The following is a 24,950-nucleotide window of genomic DNA, read 5'->3' as shown; positions in this document are numbered from 1 at the left end:
CCCTTGTTTGGGCTGGTTGTGTCCTCCTTATCAGAGATGAAAAGCGTTCCACATCAGCCACATCTGCACAGTTCTTTGTTCACCAGAAGGAAAACTGAAACCTGCGCTTTCTTTGAAGAAAAATGTTTCAAAAATGCTTCCTCCTTCATTTCTACACATTTCACCAGCTCGGAACACGTCCTGACGCTGGGTCTTGCACTTATTGACTTCTTTACTTTCTGTATTTTGCAATATTAAGAAAAACAACCCTGAAAGACAAGTGTTGGTATTTGTATTTGTGGTAGTTAAGTTCGACAAGTAGAAGACGGTACAGGTTTTGTGGAAAGGTGTTCACAGCAGCTTGTTCCTGTCTGAGACCAAGTAGCCGGCCCACTTGGCCCCCAAATGTGTGTCCAGACCCTTTCCTCTTCCTCCTGCTTTCTTTAGTTTTCAAACAGTCCATTTTGTCATGTAAATGCACCCGCCTCATGCTCCACACACACACACACACACACACACACACACACACACACACACACACCAAGCAACCCTGAGCCGGGGCCGCAATAACAACTGCATCCTTCCTGCACAAGCGTTGACTCAGCGGACTGGGAGGAGGGTGGGGTTAGCTGTGTGTGTGTATGGGGGGGGGGGTGACTTTAGGAGGTTGGTGTCCAAACAAACTGCAGCCATGGGGCATGGAAGGAGGGAGGGTAGTGGGAGCCATCAAAGGGCGAACAGCAGGCCTGGACTGGGACAAAAATTCGGCTCTGGACTTTTTGGTCCAGACTGACCCACCACAATCCGCGCGCAGATACTGTGCCAACTCGGTCCGTTGATGTACTGTACATATAATCACACAAGCCCTTAATAACACTACTATACTGAAATGGGTCATTGTGTCCTTGTCTCTTATTTGATGAAATTTAATCTGAAAATTTCCATAAATAAGTGTTCAAAAAAAAGAAAAGCATGAACAATAAACCATAAACACTGACAGAAAAAAATAGGTAAAGCACATTTGAACAAATTGGAGCTTAAAGAAAGTATATTGATACTTAAACACTTTAACTCTGGTGACCTGATTTGTAATTATAAAAAATGTGAACAAGCAGATCTGCATGCTCAAACCACAGCACCATAAAATAGTGGTTAATTAATCAGGATAGTATATAATTTTCCAACACTTTAGAACTAGATTTATTCAAGTAAAGTTCAGAGACAACGTTTCTGAACATTTAGTGAATGAGTGTTTATCCACAACATCAACATGTTAGCTAGCACACTCACCTGCTATCACCACCACCAATCTCCTCCTCCCCCTCCTGTATGTTGTAACTTGTTTTATTACATGATTTACTCTTATTGTGAAGAGCACAGAAACAGGAAGTGCTTTTACTTTGAAGGCAGAAAGTACAATGATACGTGCTTGTTGACGCTAACTAATGTTGATGTTACATGTGGAAAATATATACATGTCGGGTGCAAGAACGCGTTCTCAATGCTTTAACAGTTGTAATACTGCAGTTCACCAGTAAAGTGAGTCCGTTCATACCAGACGTGTCTTGTCCTCATTAGAAGCTCCACGTCATGACACTGTGCCACCATGGCAGCGGGAGCCTCACTTTCACTGTCCGACGACACCTGAGAGGGACCCGGCGCAGCCAAAGCCCTGAAGCCGGAGGCTACGCCACCACCGCCGGCCCCCGCAGCAGCAAACATGTTGATTATATTTCTGCTCTTAGCAGCATCAGTTGCGAGAGGTTTTTTTCTTCTTTTCCCTCAGTTTTTCTGCACCGCCTTTTCGTTTTTTCTCCATGTTTGCTTTCTCTTCTCTCTCACAGATTGCTAATGATGTGTCATTAGCTCATCATTAAAGGTGATTAGACGAGGGGGGGTCTGGAAAATGCGTGGGCGGGACTACTGGGCCTATCATAGGGCCACTGGGCCTCTTATGCATCTTTAAAAAAAAAAAAAGGTCAGCCACTGCTGGCCCATTACTGACCGGCCCACCGGGAAAGCTCCTAAGCCTGTGGCTCAGTCCTCGGTGAGCCCAGGAATATTGTCCCTTACATGCCATATTCAACTATTTCATAAAGTACAATATTTTGTAAAATGTTCTATTACCACTTAAATAGTAATACTACTTCCTTGTAACAGCGCACCTTGAACGTTGACCCTCTTGCTCATGTATCTGCAGCTCAAAGGATCGTGGGTCAATAGCCAGAAAAGCAAGTTGGCTTGCAAACTGCAAAATTCGACCAAATGTGGTAGAACATCCTGGTATTTTTGGCAGGCTGAATTTAACATACTGTGGCATACTAAATAGTATTGTAACGCACGGAAAAATTATATATGGTAGCAAGGCTACATCCAAACTTTGTCTTTTGAAATCCAAATTATGAAATACTCTGTCAATTATGAGTCAACACCTGGTCTTATAATTGTGCCTCTCCATGAGTACTGTGTTTTTTGGGAACAGGAGGACACATTTGTAGGCTTTTAATAAACCATATATCATCGCATCACATAATATAGTTTAATTTTTCATGAAGAGAATCTGCCAAACTGCTATGCTGAACTCTAGAGTTCATACATCACGAAGGTGGAACTCAAAGTGAGAGTAGTCTCCTTGGAACAAAACTTTTAAATGAGCTATTTGACTTCCTTCCTAAGTAGAACTGTACAGCAGTAAATCCGACTCCACTTGAGTGAAGTTTCAGTGGCAGCTTTCCCACCTCGCTCGGGTAAGTAGCCCATCAAACTGCATAAAGAACATTAAACCAGCCATATGCCAAAGGCTTTTAAATGTGTTGCTGGAGGATAGGCTTGAAACTGCTTTTGTTGTTCAAAGTTACACCAGACAAAGGAAATCTTCAACAAATCCTTCCTCACAGAAACCTAACTGCGGCACTTCATCCTCTTTCCTTTGACTACGGGGAACATTTTTTAATGAACTGCTGTCCTTGAGTGTTTGGACTGAATGTCACTAAAGCATAATATCTGAACTGATTTAACAAGACACTTCACTGTGGTGTTATAGTAGCAGATGGGAGAAATTAGCAATTGGTGTAAATAGCAGGAGAGAAAATGACGTGGATTTAAACTAACCATATGGCAGATGAAATATAAATGCTTTAATACATGCTATGGAAAATGTGACGGGACAAAAAGTGTCAGAATTTACACTAACAGCATCTTTCAGGAAAAGGTGATAATTTGTTGACATGAGGTTTGCACATAATTACAAATTAAAGGCCACATTTTGCCCAAAGTTATATGCATATATATGATGCAAAAAAAAAATGCAACAGCCTTTTGCCAAATGATTTTTGAGCATTTTTTTGTTCTTTTCAGGTTCATTTGCAACCTGTTCCCACCAATACCAAGTCAGCCATAATTAACAAATATGACTTCTTTGGTGATGTCAAAATAAAAGCCTTGCTAAACTGTGGGCTAGTAGCAGGGTTAATGTTAGTGATAGTTAGCACTTTGCAGGAAAGTAGCCAAAGGACAATAATTCAAAATAAAAGTAATAAATACATGGTAGACAGATGGGTTGCACACAAATGCCTTATTACTAGTCCATAAACACAACACATTCATTATTTACTTTTACTTAGACAGTGAAATACAAGTTAAAAATAAATAACTTACTTTTATACTGTAAACTTGTGGCCTGTTAGTGCACTCATGGCTTTTGAGTATTTACATTTAAAAAAATCAAGTTCAAGTATCTCGGGGTCTTGTTCACGAGTGAGGGTAAGGTGGAGCGGGAGATCGACAGGCGGATCGGTGCGGCTGCAGCTGTAAAACAGGCGCTGCACCGGTCCGTCCTGGTGAAGAGGGAGCTGAGCCGGAAGGCAAAGCTCTCCATTTACTGGTCGGTCTACGTTCCAACCCTCACCTATGGTCACGAACTCTGGGTTGTGACCGAAAGAACGAGATCTCGGATACAAGCAGCCGAAATGAGCTCAGCCTTAGAGATAGGGAAAGAAGCTCGGACATCAGGAGGGAGCTTGGAGTCGAGTCGCTGCTCCTTCGTGTCGAAAGGAGTCAGCTGAGGTGGTTCGGGCATCTAGTCAGGATGCCTCCTGGACGCCTCCCATTAGAGGTTTTCCAGGCACGTCCAACTGGTAGGAGACCCCGGGGAAGACCCAGGACACGCTGGAGGGATTATATCTCCCGGCTGGCCTTGGAACGCCTCGGGATTCCCCAGAATGAGCTGGAAAGTGTTGCGGGTGAGAGAGAAGTTTGGGTCAGCCTGCTGAACCTGCTGCCATCGCGACCCGACCCCAGATAAGCGGCTGATAATGGTTGGATGGATGGATGGATTTAAAAAAATCTGTTTTGCTTTTTATAATTTGTATTACAGTAAAAAGCAAAGTCATGCAAACATTACCAAAAATCTAAATGAGCGATGTTATATAAATGCATTATTGACTAATTACAGACTTGGTGACCTTTCTTTAATAATGTATGTATGGATAATACATGACACCCTTGTCCCCAATTATAAAGACACAGAGATTTCATCATAAATCAGTATTAAATACAGTAGTGATCTAATTGGTGTTTGAGCTACCGTTTTAATTTTTTTCTCGTGAAAACCTTTATTGACAATTTCAGCAAAACAACATTTCAACGTTCGTCTCTAAAAACGTCGCGTTGGTCCGAGTTTTATTCTGACAGTCCCAGCCGGATGTGGCCCAGTGCACTGCGTGTCGCTTCACCGGGGCCTGTCATCTGACTCTTTTCCTGTTGGGAGAGAGAAAACAAAAAAAGTTTTGAAACCCCACCCTCTCTGCTGACTGAGAGCAGACGTAGAAAAGTGGTTCGAGGTCCGGACGAGTGAGCGCTGACCGAGGAAGAGGAATAAACCAACAAGTTACGATGGAGTTGTGTCGCTGTTTGGATACGGACCGCTCCACCGGGACCGCCGAGCGGGACGAGGCCACGCGTTGACCTCCACTTGGGGAACTAACGGGATTTGTTTTTACTGCGTGTTTCTCTCTCTGGAAAGTGAAGCGGGTTCGGACGTCTCTTCCTGTTGCAAAAGTCGTCTAGTCCCTACGTGTTTTATGTCGCGATAAAGCCCAGCTCGTGATAACACCCGTCAGTATGGACACTCTCGCTCGGAGGGATGCGGGATTTCCTGCGGGAGCGCCGCACAGTTGCGGCCAGTCGCGGTTATTGGACATTTGTGTTTGCTAATGCGAACTGGTTAGCCCTGGAACTTGTCGTAAAACACTGGTTGGCTGGACTGAATGCTCCTTTTCCTGCTATTCTTCTCCGCTTCGTAGCGCTTCCTGCTTGTGGTGGCCACTGCACTTAATGGCTAAAAATACATAAGAAAAACCAAATGGACAGCTGAACAGCCATTTGGAATACTCCAAAGTATTTTACAACAAACTTTGGATAGTTTAATTTCTCTCTCTACACTTTAGTCATTCCACAGGTCAACAGGTGGCAGTTTTGAACGAGGAGAGGAGCAGAGCTCATTTACGCATAATGAGGCGATTCAGGAGCCTTTTAAACACAGGCCGGTGAACGGGAATGTGCTCGGAGCATGTTGGGAAAACCACACATCTCTTGAACCCAGAGAAACTGTGACTGGAGACAGTGTTGCCTAGCTCGGAAGCACCCGCCACTATCGCACAGAATCAATTCCTCAACTGATCCGGTGTTTTTTAAGTGGGGGGCTTTGCGTGTGATGTCAAGACGAATGAGAGACTCTCACCATTCAGTCGTCTCCCAGTCCTCCTCTGTGGCCCGCTTGTTGGTCAAGCTTTTGAACACATTTCACTGGTCCCTAATGAACCAACAAGAAAGACAGGAAAGGGAGCGAGGCGCAATAAAGTACTCCTTTGTACTTTACTTTCAAACCCTTGGGGTGCAAAATCAGATCCAGTGTAGACGTCTGCTTGAGGCTCCATGGAGCCACTGAAGAGCATATTCAGTCGTGGCCCGCTGTCCAACTGGAAGAATTTGGATCAATCACAAAAAGGTAACTTCACCAACCCTGTGTGGACGGCCTTATTCGACTACGAGGCGTCCTGTAAAGATGAGCTCACCTTGCGTAAAGGTGACCTGGTGGAAGTCCTGTCTCTGGACTCTGAGATATCAGGGGACGATGGCTGGTGGGCGGGGAAGGTCAACAACAAGGTGGGCATTTTCCCGTCCAACTACGGTTCCTTCAAGCCGAACGGGTATGGGGAGCTCCCGGGTACCGACGTGGTCGGCGAGCTCAGCCCGGCTGTGGCCAGCCAGTTCGAGCCCGACGTGCTGGACTTCCGGGAGCTGAGCCTGGAGGAGGTCATCGGGGTCGGGGGCTTCGGAAAGGTGTATCGCGGTACATGGCGGGGCAAGCTGGTGGCCGTGAAGGCCGCCCGCCAAGACCCGGACGAGGACATCAGCGTTACGGCGCAGAACGTCCGGCAGGAGGCGCGTTTGTTCGCCATGCTCACTCACCCCAACATCATCGCCCTGAAAGGCGTCTGCCTGCAGGAGCCCAACCTGTGCCTCATCATGGAGTACGCCTCAGGCGGGCCACTGAGCCGGGCGCTGGCGGGGCGCCGCATTCCGCCCCACGTCCTGGTCAACTGGGCCGTGCAGATAGCCCGAGGGATGTTGTACCTGCACAGCGAGGCCATCGTCCCCGTCATCCATCGGGATTTGAAGTCCAACAACAGTAAGTCCTTCGACCCCGCGGTGCGAGTCTGTGATCAATCAAACCCGGTCCCATTCTGTCAGTGTTAAATTGATGACAGCAGCGGGTACAGGCGCATTTACTCGGCCTGCTGGGTGGCAACATGCCCCGTGGCAGTGATGGAACATGGTGTACTGCGTATACAGCTGCTGAAGGCCTCTCTGTGTTCACAAGGCCACATCTAGAACAAAGGCAACCTTTTTAACTCCCTCAGCATACTTTGCTCCAGTAGAATTATTAACTCAAACACCCCGTTAGTCTGGGAAATTGGATTATCTCTCCACTTTTGATCCTGTGCCATAATTGGTACAGTCCAAGTCATTGTCTCGGGGCAATACGTCTCTAGTTCAATATCATTACATAAAAAAAGTAAGATTAATGCTAAAACAAAACATCTTTTTTTTTTGGATGGTAGCTCAGTCATGTGACTCTAAAATGTAGGCCAAGGCTGCAGATATGCAGTTCTGTGTCGTTAAAGGCACAAAATGCCGCACTTTGAATTCAGGAGGCGGCTCTCCGTCTTGGCACCGTCACAGCTCACACTTTGGACTTTGACGCCGTCCAGGGGGGCAGCCGGGGGAGGGTCTTGCATCATCGTTTTTGGGCCCTCGCGGGCAGACACGTAGGCATTAAACCTTGTCATTAAAGCTGAACGACAGAGACATGTATCGCTGATGAGGCTTTCTGCCCCCCAACCCCAACCCAAACACACAGAGCCACCTGAATGATACAGCAGCATCCCCTCTGTTATTATCATTCTTGTGATGCAGTGTATAATCTCTCTCTCCCCCTCTTCCTCGTCAGCTCCGTGGCTGTATCTGTTGTGGTCCAAAATATGTTCAACCTTCCTCGGCTCGTCCGATCTGCTACTGCAGATCCCAATTGCCAACGTGTGCCAAAATGGAGCGAGCTCCTGGTCTACCTGGGAACGATTGACCCCGCTTTCTCCCAGGCTCCCTTCAGCATCTTGTTCACTTTAGAACCAGCGCTAACTGTTTCCGTCCGTCTTGCGTAACTACTCCTCTCCCGGTTCTCCTCAGCATCTGCTCAAACTTTATTTCACCCTTACTTTTCCCAGTAAGACCTCTCCACTGGAAATAACAAAACTAAAGGAATGAAATTCTCCCGGAGCGCAAAAAAAAAGTTGAGTTATGTCAATATAGTGTTTGTGCATGAGGCAGGCCAACGCAAACACAATCCTTGTCTCCGTGCGCCAGGAGATTGTATCACTCTGCTTTTTGGATTCTTCCCTGAATCTTTGTCCCTGGCCTGCACCGACATGTCTCCACACAGCCAGAACCCTGTTGTGTCGCCGAGCAATATCCTGTTGTGGTGATAGTGGTGGGGGAGGGGGTTTGGGTGCGAGAGCATCTCAACATTTTAAAGGGAGAATGCACACTAAGACACTGTTAAAAATGTTATGAAAGGGTAGTCAGGCTGACTACAGAACATACTGAAGCATCAATGGTAATCCTCAGATTGTGGAGACAGTTCCTCAGAATAATGACGGAAGTTCTTCTTTCAAGAGCTGGCATTTTGCGTAAGTGCTAGGCAGGCACACAGGCAGAAATCTGTCACAAGACCTATTTCCAATTGTGGCCTAAAAGTGGACCACAATGCATTGGGGCAACACGATACGTTTGTTAACAGATAAGTAGAAAAACAATGATGGCATAAGAGGACTGGGAGAAAGGAGCTCTTTTTTAAAAGGAGCTCTTTTTTTAAAAGGAACTCTTTTATGAATATGTGACGCTGAAGTGACCACCGGCGGCACTTTATGCATTGAAAAGAAGGTTCCTTTTGACTAGCTGTTGTTGATGGATTAAGGCGAATAGTAATTAGCCCTGAGGGACTCGTAAACAAGAGCTAAAGGTTGGAGCTAATTATCAGCGGAGCGCTTTGGCCTGTTTTTTTAGAAGATGCTGATGAAACAGGATCCTTGAGGAAAGTGACGCTTGGGTCGAAGCCAGAGGGCATAGATGGAATCCCAACAAAAGTAAATGCAGAACAGAGTAGAGGCGCCTCTTTCTCTTTCCATCACCATAGATATGGGGTTTGAGAGTCTGGGGACCTTTCACACCTTAAGCACTCAGTCATTCTCTGTTTTTGTATCTTGTGGTAATCTAAATGAGGTTTGCATCTCTGCAGGGAAACACTGAATCCTGTTCAGTATGCTGCTGTTTTTATTTTTCTCTTCTGTAAAACCGTTGAATGTTCATCCTCATCGGCTCTCACTGACTGACAGTCGGCGGTAGTGGCTCAATCAGGATCCGCTTTATTGGCCATGTGTGTTTACACATACATGGAATTTGACTCTGGGTTACACGTTGCTCTTCATGCTTATATACATATACAATAAACAAAATCAATATAAAAAAGACATTAAAGAAAACCTCAAGAGTGTGAACCGCGACACATGAGCTTTTCTAACCTTTGGCTTCTTGTTATCTACATCTTCGTGATGCACCTTGGCGCACTAAACACAGTAAACAAAAATCGGGGTAAACGGGATAGTTCATTTCCCCGTCAGCTGTGGCACAATAAAACTGCTTAAACCAGGTAATTCAAATTTGTATTAAATTAATTGAATTTAGTATGGACTTAAAAGTCGAGAGGAAATAAAAAATGCCCATTTAACCCCTTTAGATCACATCCCTGTCACATCCCCACACAAATATTCCCCCCCCCCTCTTTTATATGAAAATCCACTTAAATATTCAGTTTCATTGGGAAAACGTCACGCTAAGGACACCTGTTTTGTTTTTGGTCCACTAGGCTGGTAGCTGCATTGCTAACTTTGTCCGTCTGTCGTGTCTAGTCTGTTGTTTGTGTACAAATATTTACTGGTGCTGCTTTTAAGTTGCCTGCGATGGAAATATCCACATATGTTTTTGCTGCAGCTCGAGTACCAGTCTTGCTATCAGCAACAGACCTCAAAAGCCCATTGAGTGCAGCTGTCGGTTATCTCTCTGCACAAAGACCTTCATAGACGCAGAAACAGCGAGGCATCGCCACACGGCTGGAGTTAGAAATGGTGGAGGAAAGCGCCAAGCTAAGCACTTGCTGGGCTGGAACTCACTGGCCCTTTTCTCAGGAAGAAGCCACAGTTGGATCTTGGATCAACACATACTTTTTTTCTTCTCACGAGTGGACAAACATCTGATACATCCCACTACCAGCATGTTTTAATTCAGGGCCCCCAGTGCTACACACTGCAGCACACTCAAAACATCCCGTGTGTGTGTGTCTGTGCGTGTGTGGGGGGGTTGGTGGGTGGGTGGCATCTTTGGTTAACTGCTATCCTGTTACCACTGTGCACACACACACACTATTGCCCTGTTCAGCAGCAGAAACCATGGGGGCAATTTAGACATTTTGGTGCTGAAGGGAAGGGGGGATTTCAAACCTGATAGTTTGAACATGCACCTGTGTTTTGTTACTTCCACTTAGCATGTGTAGTTAACTGTAGAAGTGAGCCAATAACAAAGTTCAACGCGCAATTAGACAGCGAGAGAGAGAATATATATATATATATATATATCTCTATCTCTATCTATCTATATCACGCTGTCCTATTTAATGACAAGATATTAAATACAATACATACACCTGTCCGTGTGGTAGACACCTGGCGTTCATCTCAGTCAGCACCTCTGGATCACGCCAACTACCATCATCATGACTGGATGTCAATACGTCCCTTGTTTGAGGAAAAAACACAAACATCTGTCCTTCTCTAGCACCACCATATCGGCCTTTATCTGCACCTGTACATATTTAGATTGATGACATTATATAGTCATACATAATATAGTTTTGATGGAGCAGCCACAATGGTAGCATCACCTAGCCCCGATCAATCCGAACTCCATTCAGAAAACATGCAGTGTTTCCCCTACCGTTCAGGGCGCCCCCCTGAAGAAACCCACCACCCCCCTGTAATTTTCTCGATAGCGCCAGATCCCTAGTCGTCATTTAAGGTTCTCTTTCCTATAGAACAGGTCTACACCTTGTTCTGTTATTAAACAAACTGAACGGACGTATTTTATTTATCGTATCTACACGACAGCTTGTCATTTCTGTCTCTACATGGTCGCGTTAACACTTATTCTCTGCACGGCGGAGTTCTGCCCCGATGCGCACAGACACGTGCGCGCACACACAGGTGAGCACTGAACACACACCAGCGGACAGAGAGCATCGAAAAATATGTCGCATGAAAAGCAGGCCGCTATATCTGCGTTTTAAACGCTCCCAGGGTGACTATGCAACAGTAGCTCTCCTGTGAGGAGCACCGGAGTAGATCTCCTGAACCAAGTGAAGCGAGACAAAGTGCTCGTGTCTTCTACCCAACAAAAAGCCTGCTGGCTTCACATATTACAAAAGTACAAAGTACATGGACATAAAACTAAGTCAATAATAAATACATGGAGAAATGCCTGTACTTTCGGGTAAATGGTTACGGTACGCTTGCGCGACTTGCTGATTTTTGGCGTTTTGCCAGAAGTCTCCGTGAGATGAATTGTATCCAATCTATAACCCCGTTTTAAAAAGATGTGTAGAGGAAAGCAGCTCACTGCAGCCACCAACACTGATACAACTTGACGCTCACATATCTGCACTCATTCTGTTTTGTTTGTCAAAAAAAAAATAGCTTATTGTTTTCCACAATGAGCTATTTAGTAGTAACTATATATTACTTCTTTTTTGCACAGATGTAACTTTATTTTCATTGTTCTAAGTGATTGCAATAAAAAAAAAAAAGTCTGATGGAGCGATCTGATTTACTAGAAAGTGATTGCAATTGTCTTTATTCTGTTACTTATAAAAGCACAGATGGAGTCACAAAATTATGTTATTTACAGAAAAAGTTTGAGAACCACTGCTTTAAGTAGGGGAAACACTGACATGCATTTTTAAAGTTGATTTGAGAACAGTCTTGCGGACAGACCTGACAAAGCATGAATTCAGTCTTTTTACACATCCGCATCGTGAGCTAGTTATTTCAGCATCCTTTTGATCATTTTATTGTAACTAAATCGCAAGGGGTCAAATTTGCATTGTTTCTACTATGGGAGGGACCGTGGGGGAATTTTGACTCCGAAATTAATGACCCAACAAAGTGCCTGCTTTAAAACTTTAGTCGACTAGCGCACCACTGTTTTTTAAATCTCCACCACCGCGAAGAGCAAATTTATGCAAAGGTTAAGTATTTTTATTCAGCAGGAGCCGTAACCTCAAATGTCAAGTGTAGCGGAAAATGCATCGTCATTAAGTTACCCATCCATAAACATGGCTGCATCTTCAGCGTTGGTTTGCTGATTGGCGTATCAAGGGGTGCCTGGGGTTTCCTGGCGGGGAGAGGAAGGGGTCACCGGGGGGCAGAGCTCAGCTGTGTAGCTGCTGGCTCAGAGTGAGTGTCGGTGGCCGATAAGGTAGAGGAGGTTCACAAGCCTGACTTGGTGTGTGAGCTCTGTTGTTTCTCTGCTGTCTTTAGTCCGGAAAAGACGAGCAGGCAGAATCCAGAGGTCTTCGGCTCACATTGGATTGAGAAGCAGGTTGGGCCGGGACATTTACAAGATTCAGGGTTCAAAATTTGGCTGAAGTTTTGCCATAACTAGTGATGACAACAGTACTTTTTTGTTTTTGCGTTGATGTATTCAATTTTGACCGTCAAAGTTAGATTCACAAGCTGCTTAAAAGTCAGAGCTGGAACCGGGAGGTGCTTAGCTTAGCTTAGTCCCGGCCCTTAGCATCAAGACTGTAAGCAAGGGGGAAACGGCCAGTCTGACTAACGAAACAGAAAAACACGCCTCCCAGCTCGCGTATCAACACGTCTTATATTTGGGAAATGTAAAAACATTTCCTTGTGTATGTGTGTGCGTAGAGTACAGAGCATGGGCTTGATATTCATCTTCTCACCTCATTCTCAGAAAGAAACCAAATAAGTGTTATTTCTCCAAAATAGATGGTGAACTGTCTCTTTAATGACCATACAAAATGAGGGCTAAATGAGAGTTCTCATTATTGATTTCCTTCTGGACACCTCTACTGCTTTCAGTGCCTTCACTTCATGCACCTGAACGGGCACCAGTTTTATTTAGGACTTTTACGCCAACTGACCATTCTGGCTCACTTCACTCGCCCTTACAACTCCTTTCACTGCTGGAAGTTCCACTGCATCTTCAACTCCCTTCAGCACTGTGACAAGTGATACTTGCCTTCATTCAGTGCTTGCACTTAAGCCTTCCCTCAAACTTTTTATAATGTAACTGCCATTACATCTTCTTTCACTCGATGTATTTCGACCGCCACTTCAACTTCTTTCAGTTATTGAACTTTTTCAAATGTTTTGAGGACACATCTTTATTTAGAAACCTTTGCCTTTTCTGCTTTGGACAAGTTTTCATGGCATTATTGTTGCTCCATGTCATTTCTCTTTTTATCCAGGCCGGAAAATCTGTATTTCAAATACGGGGGTAGGGTGGGGTGTATTACTATTAGAAATGATACAACACTATCGAAGCATACGTGAGTGCAGTCAAATCAAAATATTGCACAATATTGGTTTAGGCTTCGAGACAACAGCCAGTGTAACAATAAATATTTAATCAAAATGTATCCGTACGCTGACCTGATCTTAGTTTTAATAAGAAAGACTCTAATACTGTGTGTCTGCACCCTGTAGCCTGAATACACTGTGTACTGTTGCTGCAAAATGAGACGAGCCCACACAATGACTGCACACCACGCTTAGTCATGAAAGCTGCAGTGTGTGTGTGTGTGTGTGTGTGTGTGTGGTTGGAGCAGGATGAGTGAGGGGGCACAACAACAACAGCAGGGGGGAGGAAGAGAAAAAAAAATAAAGAAAAAAAGAAGAGCAGACGCAGGAAGGTCAGAGCGCACAGGAAGCGGCGAGGCTTCCAGAACTCGGCCAGAGTGTGTTGTTGTCTTTTTTGGCCTTCTCTGGTCTGAGGACTTGCTTTTCAGCTCGGCCTCTTTCTCGCAAGTCCCATGCAAGTGAGCGTAAAAAGCTGTAGGTCTGTTTGTGGAAGAGAGAAAACTGCTCTGAGGATTTGGACGCATTTGTTTTGAATTCAGGAAGGAAGCTGACATGAAGGATGTTACAATCAGCTGTTGACTTGGTTATAGCTGGTGTGTTCGGGATGGTTTTGTGGTCGTTTTAAAGCCGACCTTTTTGGGATGGAGGTGGTTAGTTAGAGACAGGAGGAAGTATTTATCTCTAGCAACGTATTTGTGGATTTTGGCTTTTTTTTTCCCCTTTCTCTTTCACTTATAGTTGTAGCGTTTATATTCCAATTTGGTTTAGCTTTGACAACTTTCTAATAAAGTAAAAAAGAAATAATTTGAATACATACAAGCAACATCACCTCAGACATTTTAAGTCCCTAAGAATGCCATTTAGATGTCAAGAAGCACATTAATATTCATATTAATAATTATGTGAGGTCACTACAATCACAGACTGATTGTCATAGTGGTGTTATAGGCCCTTTCTACTGCAGGAACATTGATCCCAGGAGTGTTTTTTAACTCTTTATCTGCATTGCATGCATCGTAAACAGGCTCTAAATTGAGCTCCTGAATCGTGGTTCCTGGCGCTTTGTACCTCGTCATATTTGCATCGTCATAACATCGCCGTCCCCTCCCAACCGACCTTCAAGCTTTTGTTTGAGAGTTTGGAAGGAAATATCGCTAATGAAGGTTAAATTTCAACACATGAGCGCTGGATTGTTAATAAGTGACTGTTTTCAGGGCCTTGCAGCCTTTTACCTGGCAACCGATACAGATACTGCACACGTGATCATGTGTAAACACAGTGTTGTGATGGGTTTTAAGAAGCGGCCCAACAGGTAAAGCACTACATTTGTTATTGAATTACAGGGATGAAATTATAGATGGGCCTGACATTGTCAACCCGGGGAGAGGCGATACCTGTTGTTCAGGTTTGATCAACAGCATTGCACCGAGAGCTTCTCACTAAAAATTAGTCATTAAGTGACTCCACTACGCAGGAAGATAAAACTAGCATGGAACAATAAAACAAACATCTGGGGAGTCAGGTTTAATGCTATGACATCACTGTAGTGAAGAGCAGTTGTCCTTCCCATAGAATTTCTTCCATAGTCTTTATGTAGATATGTATGTATGTGTGTATATGTATGTGTGTATATGCATGTGTACATACACGTGTATGTGCGTATACTTGTATGTGTATATACGTGCGTACTGTATATACGTGTACGTACATTTATACGTGTGTAAATATGTATACGTATACTGTACATACGTGTGCGTGTATGTATGTATGTATGTATGTATGTATATATGTATGTAGAGTACGATTTGTGAATTCGCAATGGTTTGTAATTTTTAAAAAGTGGGTTCCCAGAAAGGTAGGTTGGTAAACGGCAGTGTTCACTGTGAATAAAAGAACCTGAACCAAATTTACATTTTCACACCCATCAAATGAGAATGAAAGGCCTCCTCAGACTGATGGCAGCGTCCTCCAGTTCTCAGTCACTTGTAAACTCACCGACGTCGCCTAGTTTCTACACCCAGTGAACTTGTTGCGTGCCTCCAGCACTAGTTTCATCTTCTGCTCTGTGATTATTCTCTCTCTCTCTCTCTCTCTCTCTCTCTCTCTCTCTCTCTCACTGGCTGCCTGGTCAGAAGCTGCCAGACTGTCTGTCAGCCTATGGCCTCGTCCCTCAGGGGACAAAGCTCCCGTTCTTCCTGGGGAAAGCCCCCGCCCTGGTCGGAATTCTCTATTTCGCCTACGGGTGCAGCGCAGGGAGGTGGGGTGGGGAGGGAAAGAAGGTAGAGAGAGCATAGATGAGGCTTAGGTTGAACCGATGTGGCTTTTTAAAAGCCGATACAGATATTTCAATGTCACAGAATTTGGACTTTTGGTCAATGTTTTTTTGTTGTTGTTTTATTTCCTAGTTTAAAACACAAAATGGCGTCTGTTCAGCCACCTCCACCAATAGCTGCTCGTACTCGCACACTGACATATTGGTCTCACTGGAGGGGGTGAGAGGAATGGCGGCGTACATGAGAGAAATGTGCTGAGCGATGGCGGCGGACCGTTGAATTATGGAGAAAAACATAATTAAGTGAGGTGCAGAGTGACGGGGCAGAGAGCTGACTTTTGCATCTGGCATGTCCCGGGGGGACTGAAAGGTCACGGCCTCTATCACTACATGTACTGTATGCTCAGCGACGGCCACATGTCCTCTCCAATGTCCTTGAGCAGGACGTTGACCCGTCCAGGCTCTTTGCCCTCGGTCTGTCAGGTGCTGTTGATACAATCGAACGTTTGTTCAGCCCCACTTTTAGTTTCTGCTGCGCCAACCAAGCTTTGCTTTTTCAAAAGACACCTTCGCAACTTACAAAGACAACGAGGGCAGATGTACCGCTGGAAATTCGTATCTATTTTTTAGACAATAGGGTCCTTCATTTCGGACTAAAGCAGAATTCTCATTTTCAGCTGGTGACTCCTTATTTTTCCAGCTAAAGTGACAACTAGCCGGCAGATTTAGGCCGAGCTAGCCAACTAACTAACTAAGCTAACGCTTGAGTTGGTGAGTTGGTTGAACAAACTGTGTCCAGTTGACTTTTTAACATTTTAGCTGACTCATTTAAAACCAAGACTTTCCAATGTGCAGTTGGTGGCTACAGACATTATTTTGTGCTAAATGACGAAGGCTAAAGCTAACGGGTCACACGCAAAAAGTCACCATACTCGACAATAAAGAACACAGCATTGTTCTTGTATTGGCATACACTTCGGTGTTTTTTCTTTAGACTTTTGAACTGTTTATCCCCAATACAGACACAGTCAGACTCAGTGGTTGGTAATAGCTTACGTCATATTTTGTTTTATAGGATGAAAAGCTGATTGGATTTGTTAAAATACATTTACATTTTTTCATTTAAAAGACTGCCGGGTTGAGTCAGTCCAAACTCAGGTCGCTGCTGGTAGGAGTCGCGTTTGCAACAGGCTCTCTTGTTCCTGAACAACAAACAATACCAAACAGAGTCCTGTCGCCATGGAGATTTGTCACGGTGCCTTTGTGGCGACATTGTTGGTTTCGCCTCGGGAAGACGCTCTGTCTGGACAAAACTGATCGAGTCATGATACTCACCATTATTATTATTTATTTTTTAAGGTGAGGTGGATTTCCTGTTCTGATCAAACACAACCCCTCAAAATGTGATCCTAGGTGGTAGATACCAGAGGATGCACGTGAAAAGTCCTGTGTATCCTTATTGTATAAGCCAATACAATTTATATAAATCCAATGAAGATCAGAGATATTTTTTCTCAGGGTCCCCGCCCCCCACCTGGCAATACATGGAAGTTTCCCAGTGGAGCCTTGAAGATGTCCACAGACTCGATGGGATGTGGGTCAGTGGCCGGTTTGGACACAGTGCGTTGCCACATACCATCCAGTAAGCAGCTGACTAACGCGCCGTCGTCCTCCGTGTCATGGTGGCGGTTGGAGGAGGGACTGAACTATGGATGCACTCTGCCTAGGCTCAGGAAGTGGAAGAAGAATGCGGTGTGTATTTGTGCTGAGGCGGCTAAAAAAACTTTTGTTTCTTGTGTGGATTTGCATGTTCGTTTCATTGCTTAGTTGCACGCGTGTGTGCGTGCGTGTGCACAGATGAGTGTTGTGGACCCATATGTGCACGCATGGGTGCGTGTACAGGTAGGCTTTATCCGTCCAGTAAGTGCAGAGACATTTATATGCATTGGTTATTTATATTTACTATGTGTGTTATGAAACCTCAATAAATCTGTGTGCGTTGGTGTAAGATAGGCCCAGGTCCAGGGACTTTTGATTGTGCCTCTCTCCCAGCACGACTCTGTAGTTAAATGTTTATTACGGGTGTCACAGAATACTATCTACTACACACTATGAGCAGCTTATCCAGCGCCTCTGTGCCGAGACTCCGGTTATAGTGCGGGGGGGGATTCAGACTCAAACCTTGCAATGTCACTGTAACAATCAGATTTCAACAACTGCGCCCGGCTGCTGTTCTCCAGGAAACGGCCCCATCATGCAACACATTGTCAGTCATATCTCTCTGAGTATGAGTCAAACAAACGTGACGCATATAGTGCGTTTTAGAGATGCTTCATAATGATTTTTAACTGTAGATCAGGCGTCAACACATTTTCTTTTGCTTGAGAATTTTGAGCTTTTCCCAAACTAGCTTTAACCAAAATAATCAGATTTCCTGGTACATTTGAGTTATTTTGTGCTTATGATGAGAGAGAGAGAGAGAGAGAGAGAGAGAGAGAGAGAGAGAGAGAGAGAGAGAGAGAGAGAGAGAGAGAGAGAGAGAGAGAGAGAGAGAGAGAGAGAGAGAGAGAGAGAGAGAGAGAGAGAGAGAGAGAGAGAGAGAGAGAGAGAGAGAGAGAGAGAGAGAGAGAGAGAGACCATTTTCTATAACTGCACCATTGGCTCTCAATAATATACGATAAGCATCGTTCTCTCTCTCTCCGTCGCCTCAGCTCGCCCCACCGCAGCACCTCCACTTCCCTCCCGCCTGCGTCTGTCTGTGCCTTGTGTCACGTGACCCTCTTAACCTCAGTTTTCTTAAAATAGCGCACGGCTTACTGTGCACAACAGCAAGCCAGAATGGCAAAATCAGATTTTTGTTGTTGATTTTTTTTGTTTTGTTTTAAGGAAGGGCCCCGACACCGGAGGGTAATTGGCCGATACCGGTGTCACTTCCTGGAAGTGGGGTCAGGGCTCTGCGAGCGAGCGCCCGGGTGGAAATAGGGGTGACTGACCGGGGCTTGTTTTTACCAGAGGCTGACTGGCAGGCGGACAAAAGAAGTGGAGTAAGAGATCAGGGCCTGTTGCAGTAATTACCAGCACCAGCACCTCCCTCTCGGTCCGAGGGCACGTTGAATTGACAGAAATTGATTTTCTGCAATAAAATAAAAGGTTAAATGAGCGGGCACTTTCTTTCACTGTAGAGGTTGTTTTTGTTTTGGCTACTTCTGCTACTTTTGTTTATGTCTTCGTCTTGAGGCAGAAGTCAATGGGAAAGTTTGTGATGGACTTACCTTGATGTTGTTTTTTTCTCCCCCATTAAAAAAGAAAAAAAAGCTGTCAGGAAGGTGAAGTCAAAGCCTCCATCGATTGTCTGTCAGTCTTTGCACTTGTCTTCATCTTTTGAGACACAATGGACAGAAATCACACACGTCGCTGCCGTGGAAGGGGTGTGTGTGTGTGTGTGTGTGTGTGTGTGTGTGTGTGTGGGTGTGGGTGTGTGTGGTTCCAGCAGAACACATTATGAAAGAACCACGTCTTCCATCCCCTTTAAAACACACACACAGCAGACAACACACACACAGCAGACAACACACACACAGCAGACAACACAACCTCTTGTGATGCATTCCTTTGTGACGTCAAACCCGCTGCCTCTGGGCGACCAAGCTCTGCACAGGATGTCAGAGAGAGAGAGAGAGAGAGAGAGAGACGGACAAAGACATAGACAACAAAGAGAGAGAAGATCGTTCATATGTATGGAAAAAGTTAAAGAAAGTCTCGAAAGGATTTCTTTCAGCAAAATACACAGTCGAAAGAAGAAGAGCGCCGAGCCCAGAAAGTCCGAAAGTGACTGCAAATAGCAGGAGTCTTACTTCCCTATAATAAGTGGAATTCTTTGCAGCCTCTCCTCCCCGTGTTTGATGGCCGGCCTTGCCCTGCGCGATGGCCAGCCTGCCAACAAAGAGGAAGAGCGGCTCCGTGGGCCGATCATACCGAGGCATGTGATACAGAGTCACACCGCAGCGACCGTCGACCTCTGCGTTGCGTTCTATTTTCATGGAAACAAAGCCTTCCAACGCCGCGTGGTCGCTCAGCGCTGGCTGGTTCCCAAGATGTGTTTACTTATAGGGTTATTGCATTTTACAGTGTATACTTTTCTCATTTTGGATTTTGCTGCTTGCTATGTTTAGAGGCCTATTCTCGAGTGTCCGTCGTCCGTATCTGATTGATCCATTATGTTGCTGCTGGCCCTCCCTGCCAGTAGGGTTAATCAGTCTCATTCTGGACTCTTTTAATTTTTAAATGATCACGGCGAGGTCAAGAGGTGGCTTCACCAAAGGGGGAAGGTTTTTTTAGAGTGTAGGTCACATTGTTAATGCATTTAGTTCCGCTGCTTTTTAATGACCATATTCAAATGTGTAGTTAGAACCTGAAACGCATTGAAATACATGTAATCTAGAGGTGTAAAATAATACATCCCGTTTGCAACTTGCAAATCTGCTTTCACTGGAGTCATCTGGTTTACAGACACTTGACCAACACATTGGGCAACTGTATGATTCTGCAAGTGTATGCTAGTCTGATTATTATTATTAATATTTTTTTTTCTAAAACAGTTGGGATGCTGCACACTGGTGTATTGCTTCTGTACTGTACTGAGTGTCAAGCCTTATTTCTTAACATATTATGTGTGTATGTTATTATTATTATTATTATTGATGATGATATTGTATTGTTGTTTGTGTAGTTTTCACGAGTATTTGTGTCTTCAGAAGCGTGCAGAGCCTCCAGTGTTTCAGTCACAATAAGGAATGCAAATCAAGCCGATCCCTGCGGAGCTTAAATGGGCTTTCTGTGTCTTCAGCAAATAGCTGACCATAATCATGCATCTCTTCTCGCAGTAAGATGATCCACTCTGACAAAACGCTGACAAGCAACATTGTTATTGGTCCATTTAACTCCAGCGCTTTGTTCACTTTACTCGATGTGGAGTTACTGGACTCGGTTGGTCTGCTTTGTTTCACTTAAACCGCCTTATTGTAGTTTTCATTAAGGCTGGGTGACGTCACACAGGGGAGCGAGCTTTGCATTAACTGGAGCCTCAGGTGGTGCTTTCTGCTGAGGCCATATTAGAATGTGCTGTGTTAAGAAATATAAAAAAATAAATAAAGGTTGCTATAGGGATTTTTTTTTATTTATTAGTTAATTAAATTGCATATTTTAATAGTGAATTAAAAAATTTAAATTTTTTCACAAACTGTTGCTTCATTTATATATTTCATACAATTTATAAATATGATTTTCTTTTGTCTTTTATTTGATTTGATATTATCCTGTAGCTGCTTCACAATAAAAGCCTTCTTGTGGTTCTAGTGGTGGGGAGCTTTTAATCTGAAGCAGCAGCAGGAGGATGTGTTCGTTTTACGTAACGCAGCAGCTACTGGACGCTGAGCATTCATTTTCAAAATGGCGCTTCCTCTCTTTTGGCCCATTTGACCACATGGTGTGATGAAAGTCGTACCAGAGGATCCTTTGTTTGTCACTGTCAGTGTGAATTGTCGTCCCATGAAGACAGGAACAGAACAGAACAGGAAGTGAGAAAATAATAGCTGGCTCGATAAAAACTCTTGCAGTGTTTAGTTGCATTTTAATCCCGACATGTATTTAACTCTTAAAAACGTTCTCCTCCCTTCCTTCCCACTTGTCCTTCCTTCCCTCCAGTCCTTCTGGCTCAGCCCATCGAGAATGAATGTATGGAGGGTCTGACGTTGAAGATCACAGACTTCGGGCTGGCGAGGGAGTGGCACAAGACCACCAAGATGAGCACCGCCGGCACCTACGCCTGGATGGCCCCCGAGGTCATCAAGTCCTCCACCTTCTCCAAGGGCAGCGACGTCTGGAGGTGAGCACTCTAAATCTGAAGCTGAGCTACTAGGTGTAGAGAAATGTCAACTATTTCTAGGTGCAATGTGTGATCTATGGCCAGAATAAAAAATAAAATCTACAAATAGGCACACGTTATGTCAAAGCCGCCTTGAACAGATACTGACTGAAATTAGCACGCTAACCAGCTAGCTACGGCCCGTCCTGTCTTGTGATGTCACTTCCTGGTTCCAGCGTCCAGTCTGTCCCCAGTCCAACGTGAGAGGACGGACAAGTAACTTCTGGGTTACACTAATGTAGACTGCAAGTTACATTCAAACCTTAGAATACAAATAAAGTTTAATTCTGTATAATCATGGATGTAACAATACAAATTGGAAATATTGTCATAAAATAATACAGCCTTATGGTGTAATGTAGCTATGAGCTATAAGCTATGCATGGAGCACTACAAATAATTAAACTGTCAGTGTATTAATCACAGACTGTATATTAGTGGACGTAGTCCTCGTGGCGTCACTCATTGGTTTTGTAGAGTTTTGTAGAGAGATCTTGGATAACGGCCAGCGCCATCTTGGCTTTTTGCAACCAGTGAATGGGAAGTGACCATATTTGGGTACCTTATGACTGACAGGTCATAAGGTACCACTGCCCTAAAGCATACCGTGCTTTATGGTCTATTTGACTCTAAATGGGACCCTCATTTACTGAAGAAGACTTGAAACTACCGACTGAGACCATAAACTCATGTTCACAATGTTTTCTGAGGGACTAAATAGAAGTGTTAGACACTTCCGCATCGGCTTTACTCTTCAGAACCGGAGGTTGCCGTCTGGTATTAATACATAACCAGCAGTGTGTAGTGATGGTCTGCAGGACAATGCACCCGCTGAGGACAGAAGGGCGCGATCGACGTCGAGGGGAGAGGTTGAAAGTGCTCATAGAAGTGATAGTGGGAGACGAGAGTGATGGCGAGAATGATGGATTGCAGCGAGACCCGACCACGGCCACGTGACGGCGCCTCTTCAAAGGGCTGCTCTGTGCTTTGTTGTGGGACATCTATACTGCACACTGTCCCATTGTCCCCGGCACAGACGGAGAAGAAGGCCACACACCAGACCTGACCGCAGCCCTTTATCTGGGAATAGCTGTGTGTGTGTGTGTGTGTGTGTGATATGTGTGATATGTGTGTATGCGTGCACATGTCTGAGTGTGTTTGGCCACATCTACACAGAAAAAATAGTCCCTTGATTATGGTTTGTGGTTTAATGATGACTCAAACTACTGTGTGATTTGTCGAGAGGAGATTCAAGATGGCTTTTTTTAGTGCCAGATATGAATTAGCATGTGGGATGAAGCGAGCGGGGCTGTTTTTGCTCAACAGTACTGAACAAGATTAACAATTTATTATATGGTAATACACACTCACAGCTTTGCTGCGTTGTGGTTATAGCAGTTACCCTCATATGCTATGGTTTAATTTATAATCCTGTGGATTTGGACCATTTAATCCACTCTTAAATGGGTCTTTGCAGCCCCACACAAGAGCCTATGTGGAACCAATTGAACACGCTGTTACAGGGAACCTTTTTGAATGCGTCCTTGAGAACATGAAAAAAGGGTTCTGCTATGGTGCAAGCTACTTAAGGAATTTTCTGGTGCATTAAGGAACTCTTTTTAGTCAGTGTGTATTTTTTTTTAACTACCTTCATAGGTTTAGTGCAAACACACACACACATATCCTCTCAGTTTCCATCTCCCCGTCTATCAACAACAAACCCACGCAAGCTCATTTTCACAGCAAATCGGAGCATAAATCTAGAAAACTGCAAAAAGCAAAAGAGAATGTAGTGGGCGGAGCTCTGAAAATGAATCTTTGTTCTACTGTTCTTTTCCTCATCGGTCTACGGCCCGCTCGTCCCTAAAGCCGCCACGTGAAGACAGGGGAGCACTTCAGCACAGTCGAAGTGTGTGGAAGTTGTAATTAAAGAGCTAAAATAAAAGACTGCGGCCGGCGCTCTCCCCTTTGCAAGCCTCCACAGTGTGTTCAGTCAGGTCCAGGCAAGGGCTAATTGATGGGGTTTGGATCCAAGTCCTGCGCCACGCTTCATCTTCATAGGACACAGGGCTGCGCCGTGTGTGTGTGTGTGTGTGTGTGTGTGTGTGTGTGTGTGTGTGTGTGTGTGTGTGTGTGTGTGTGAGAGACTTTAGCATGAGTTCACTTTGCAAGCACGTTTCACCAAAGCAAAAATGTTCCATTGCACAAATGTGTCTGTACCGGCCGCTGCATGACACTGACTGTGTGACGTGAAGGGAAGGAGTAGAAGGATGTTAAACGACGTAAACGACCCAAGGTGGTGTCTTCTACGTGCGTTCAGAACTAAATGAGCCAACAGATCAGCATATACAGTATTTTAATTCTCATTTTGTAATGCATAGTTATCTATGCTGCAAATGTGTTCGTAGGCATTAGACACAAATACTGTGTCAGATGTGGCACATTTTATGTATTGCAAGTAAATAAATAGACTGATGGGGGAAAAAAAACTATTGTGACAGGATTGGTCCAGTTTTAATTTAGATAACATTTATTTTTACAATTAACACTTGTAACCTCTAAACTTAGGAGTTCATCAGGAGTTCTAAAAAAAAAAAAATCTAAATTACAATTTTCTGCACATGTTGATTTGAAGATTATTCTGGCTTCTTTAATTTTGGACTAAAAGCCCTCATTATTACCTTTTGAGTGGAGACGTTTGCTGTGAAGCAGCTGCAGGAGGTACTGAGTTTGCATCGACAGCTTACAGATGTGAAAACAGTCTCATGGCAGCGGTTTAGGAAGTAAAACAGTTGTGAAATTAGAATTCTTGCATTGTATATTGACACTGTAGCGGTCTGATTCAATATTATAAAACAATATACCAAAAATGCTGATACAAAGTACGGTACTGAGTTTACTGCCTCATGCCTGTGCCCCCCCTCTCCTCCAGCTATGGTGTTCTGCTATGGGAGCTGCTAACGGGAGAGGCCCCCTACAAAGGGATTGATGGACTCGCGGTCGCCTACGGAGTCGCCGTCAACAAGCTCACCCTGCCCATCCCCTCCACTTGCCCCGAACCCTTCGCTCTGCTCATGTCAGGTGAGGCACCCGAGTGCACTATTTATGCAAAATGACTTGCAGTTCAGCGGTGTGGGAGTACTCTAGCGTGAGATCAAATTGGTGTCCTTGGCACGCTCTCTCCCTCCATTTCCCCAAAGCTGGGTTGAAATTGAGAAAACATAGTGCTGCGTCTCGTTAATAACGTGGCCGCGGAGAGGAAGTGCTTGGTGCTGCAGCGTCCTTGTGCAACATGTTTGTGTTCTTCCTTTGTTCGGGTTCAAGTTGAAAAGAAATGTCACCTGGGCACTTTCTAACATGCCACCTTTGCCAAAAAGGTAGACACGAACAGATAACGGTCTTTCCGCCAAGCCCCGTGTCTTCATGTCTGCTGGTTGTGTTTCAAAAAAAGAAAGAGAAAAAAGAGATCAGTGCACAACACCACCGATAGCCACCTCAGAGGATT

The 24,950-nt window shown here is 44.5% G+C and overlaps 1 protein-coding gene across 1 annotated transcript in view; it reads left to right on the top strand.

Moving 5' to 3' along the window:
• Positions 1 to 5,913: 5,913 nt before the first annotated feature.
• The window catches only part of LOC306733622 (mitogen-activated protein kinase kinase kinase 11), a gene marked incomplete at both ends in the record, with an annotated part of 31,154 nt that continues 12,117 nt past the window's right edge, over positions 5,914 to 24,950 (top strand). Inside the window, 3 exons of the mRNA XM_079214896.1 lie at positions 5,914 to 6,670; positions 21,226 to 21,406; positions 24,378 to 24,526. Coding sequence (XP_079071022.1) covers positions 5,914 to 6,670; positions 21,226 to 21,406; positions 24,378 to 24,526 — 1,087 coding nt within the window. The remainder of the gene's footprint in view (positions 6,671 to 21,225; positions 21,407 to 24,377; positions 24,527 to 24,950) is intronic.

The sequence above is a fragment of the Taurulus bubalis genome (assembly GCF_910589615.1).
Source record: "Taurulus bubalis genome assembly, chromosome: 3".
Lineage (NCBI taxonomy): Eukaryota > Metazoa > Chordata > Actinopteri > Perciformes > Cottidae > Taurulus > Taurulus bubalis.
This window is presented reverse-complemented; position numbering and strand designations above follow the sequence as displayed.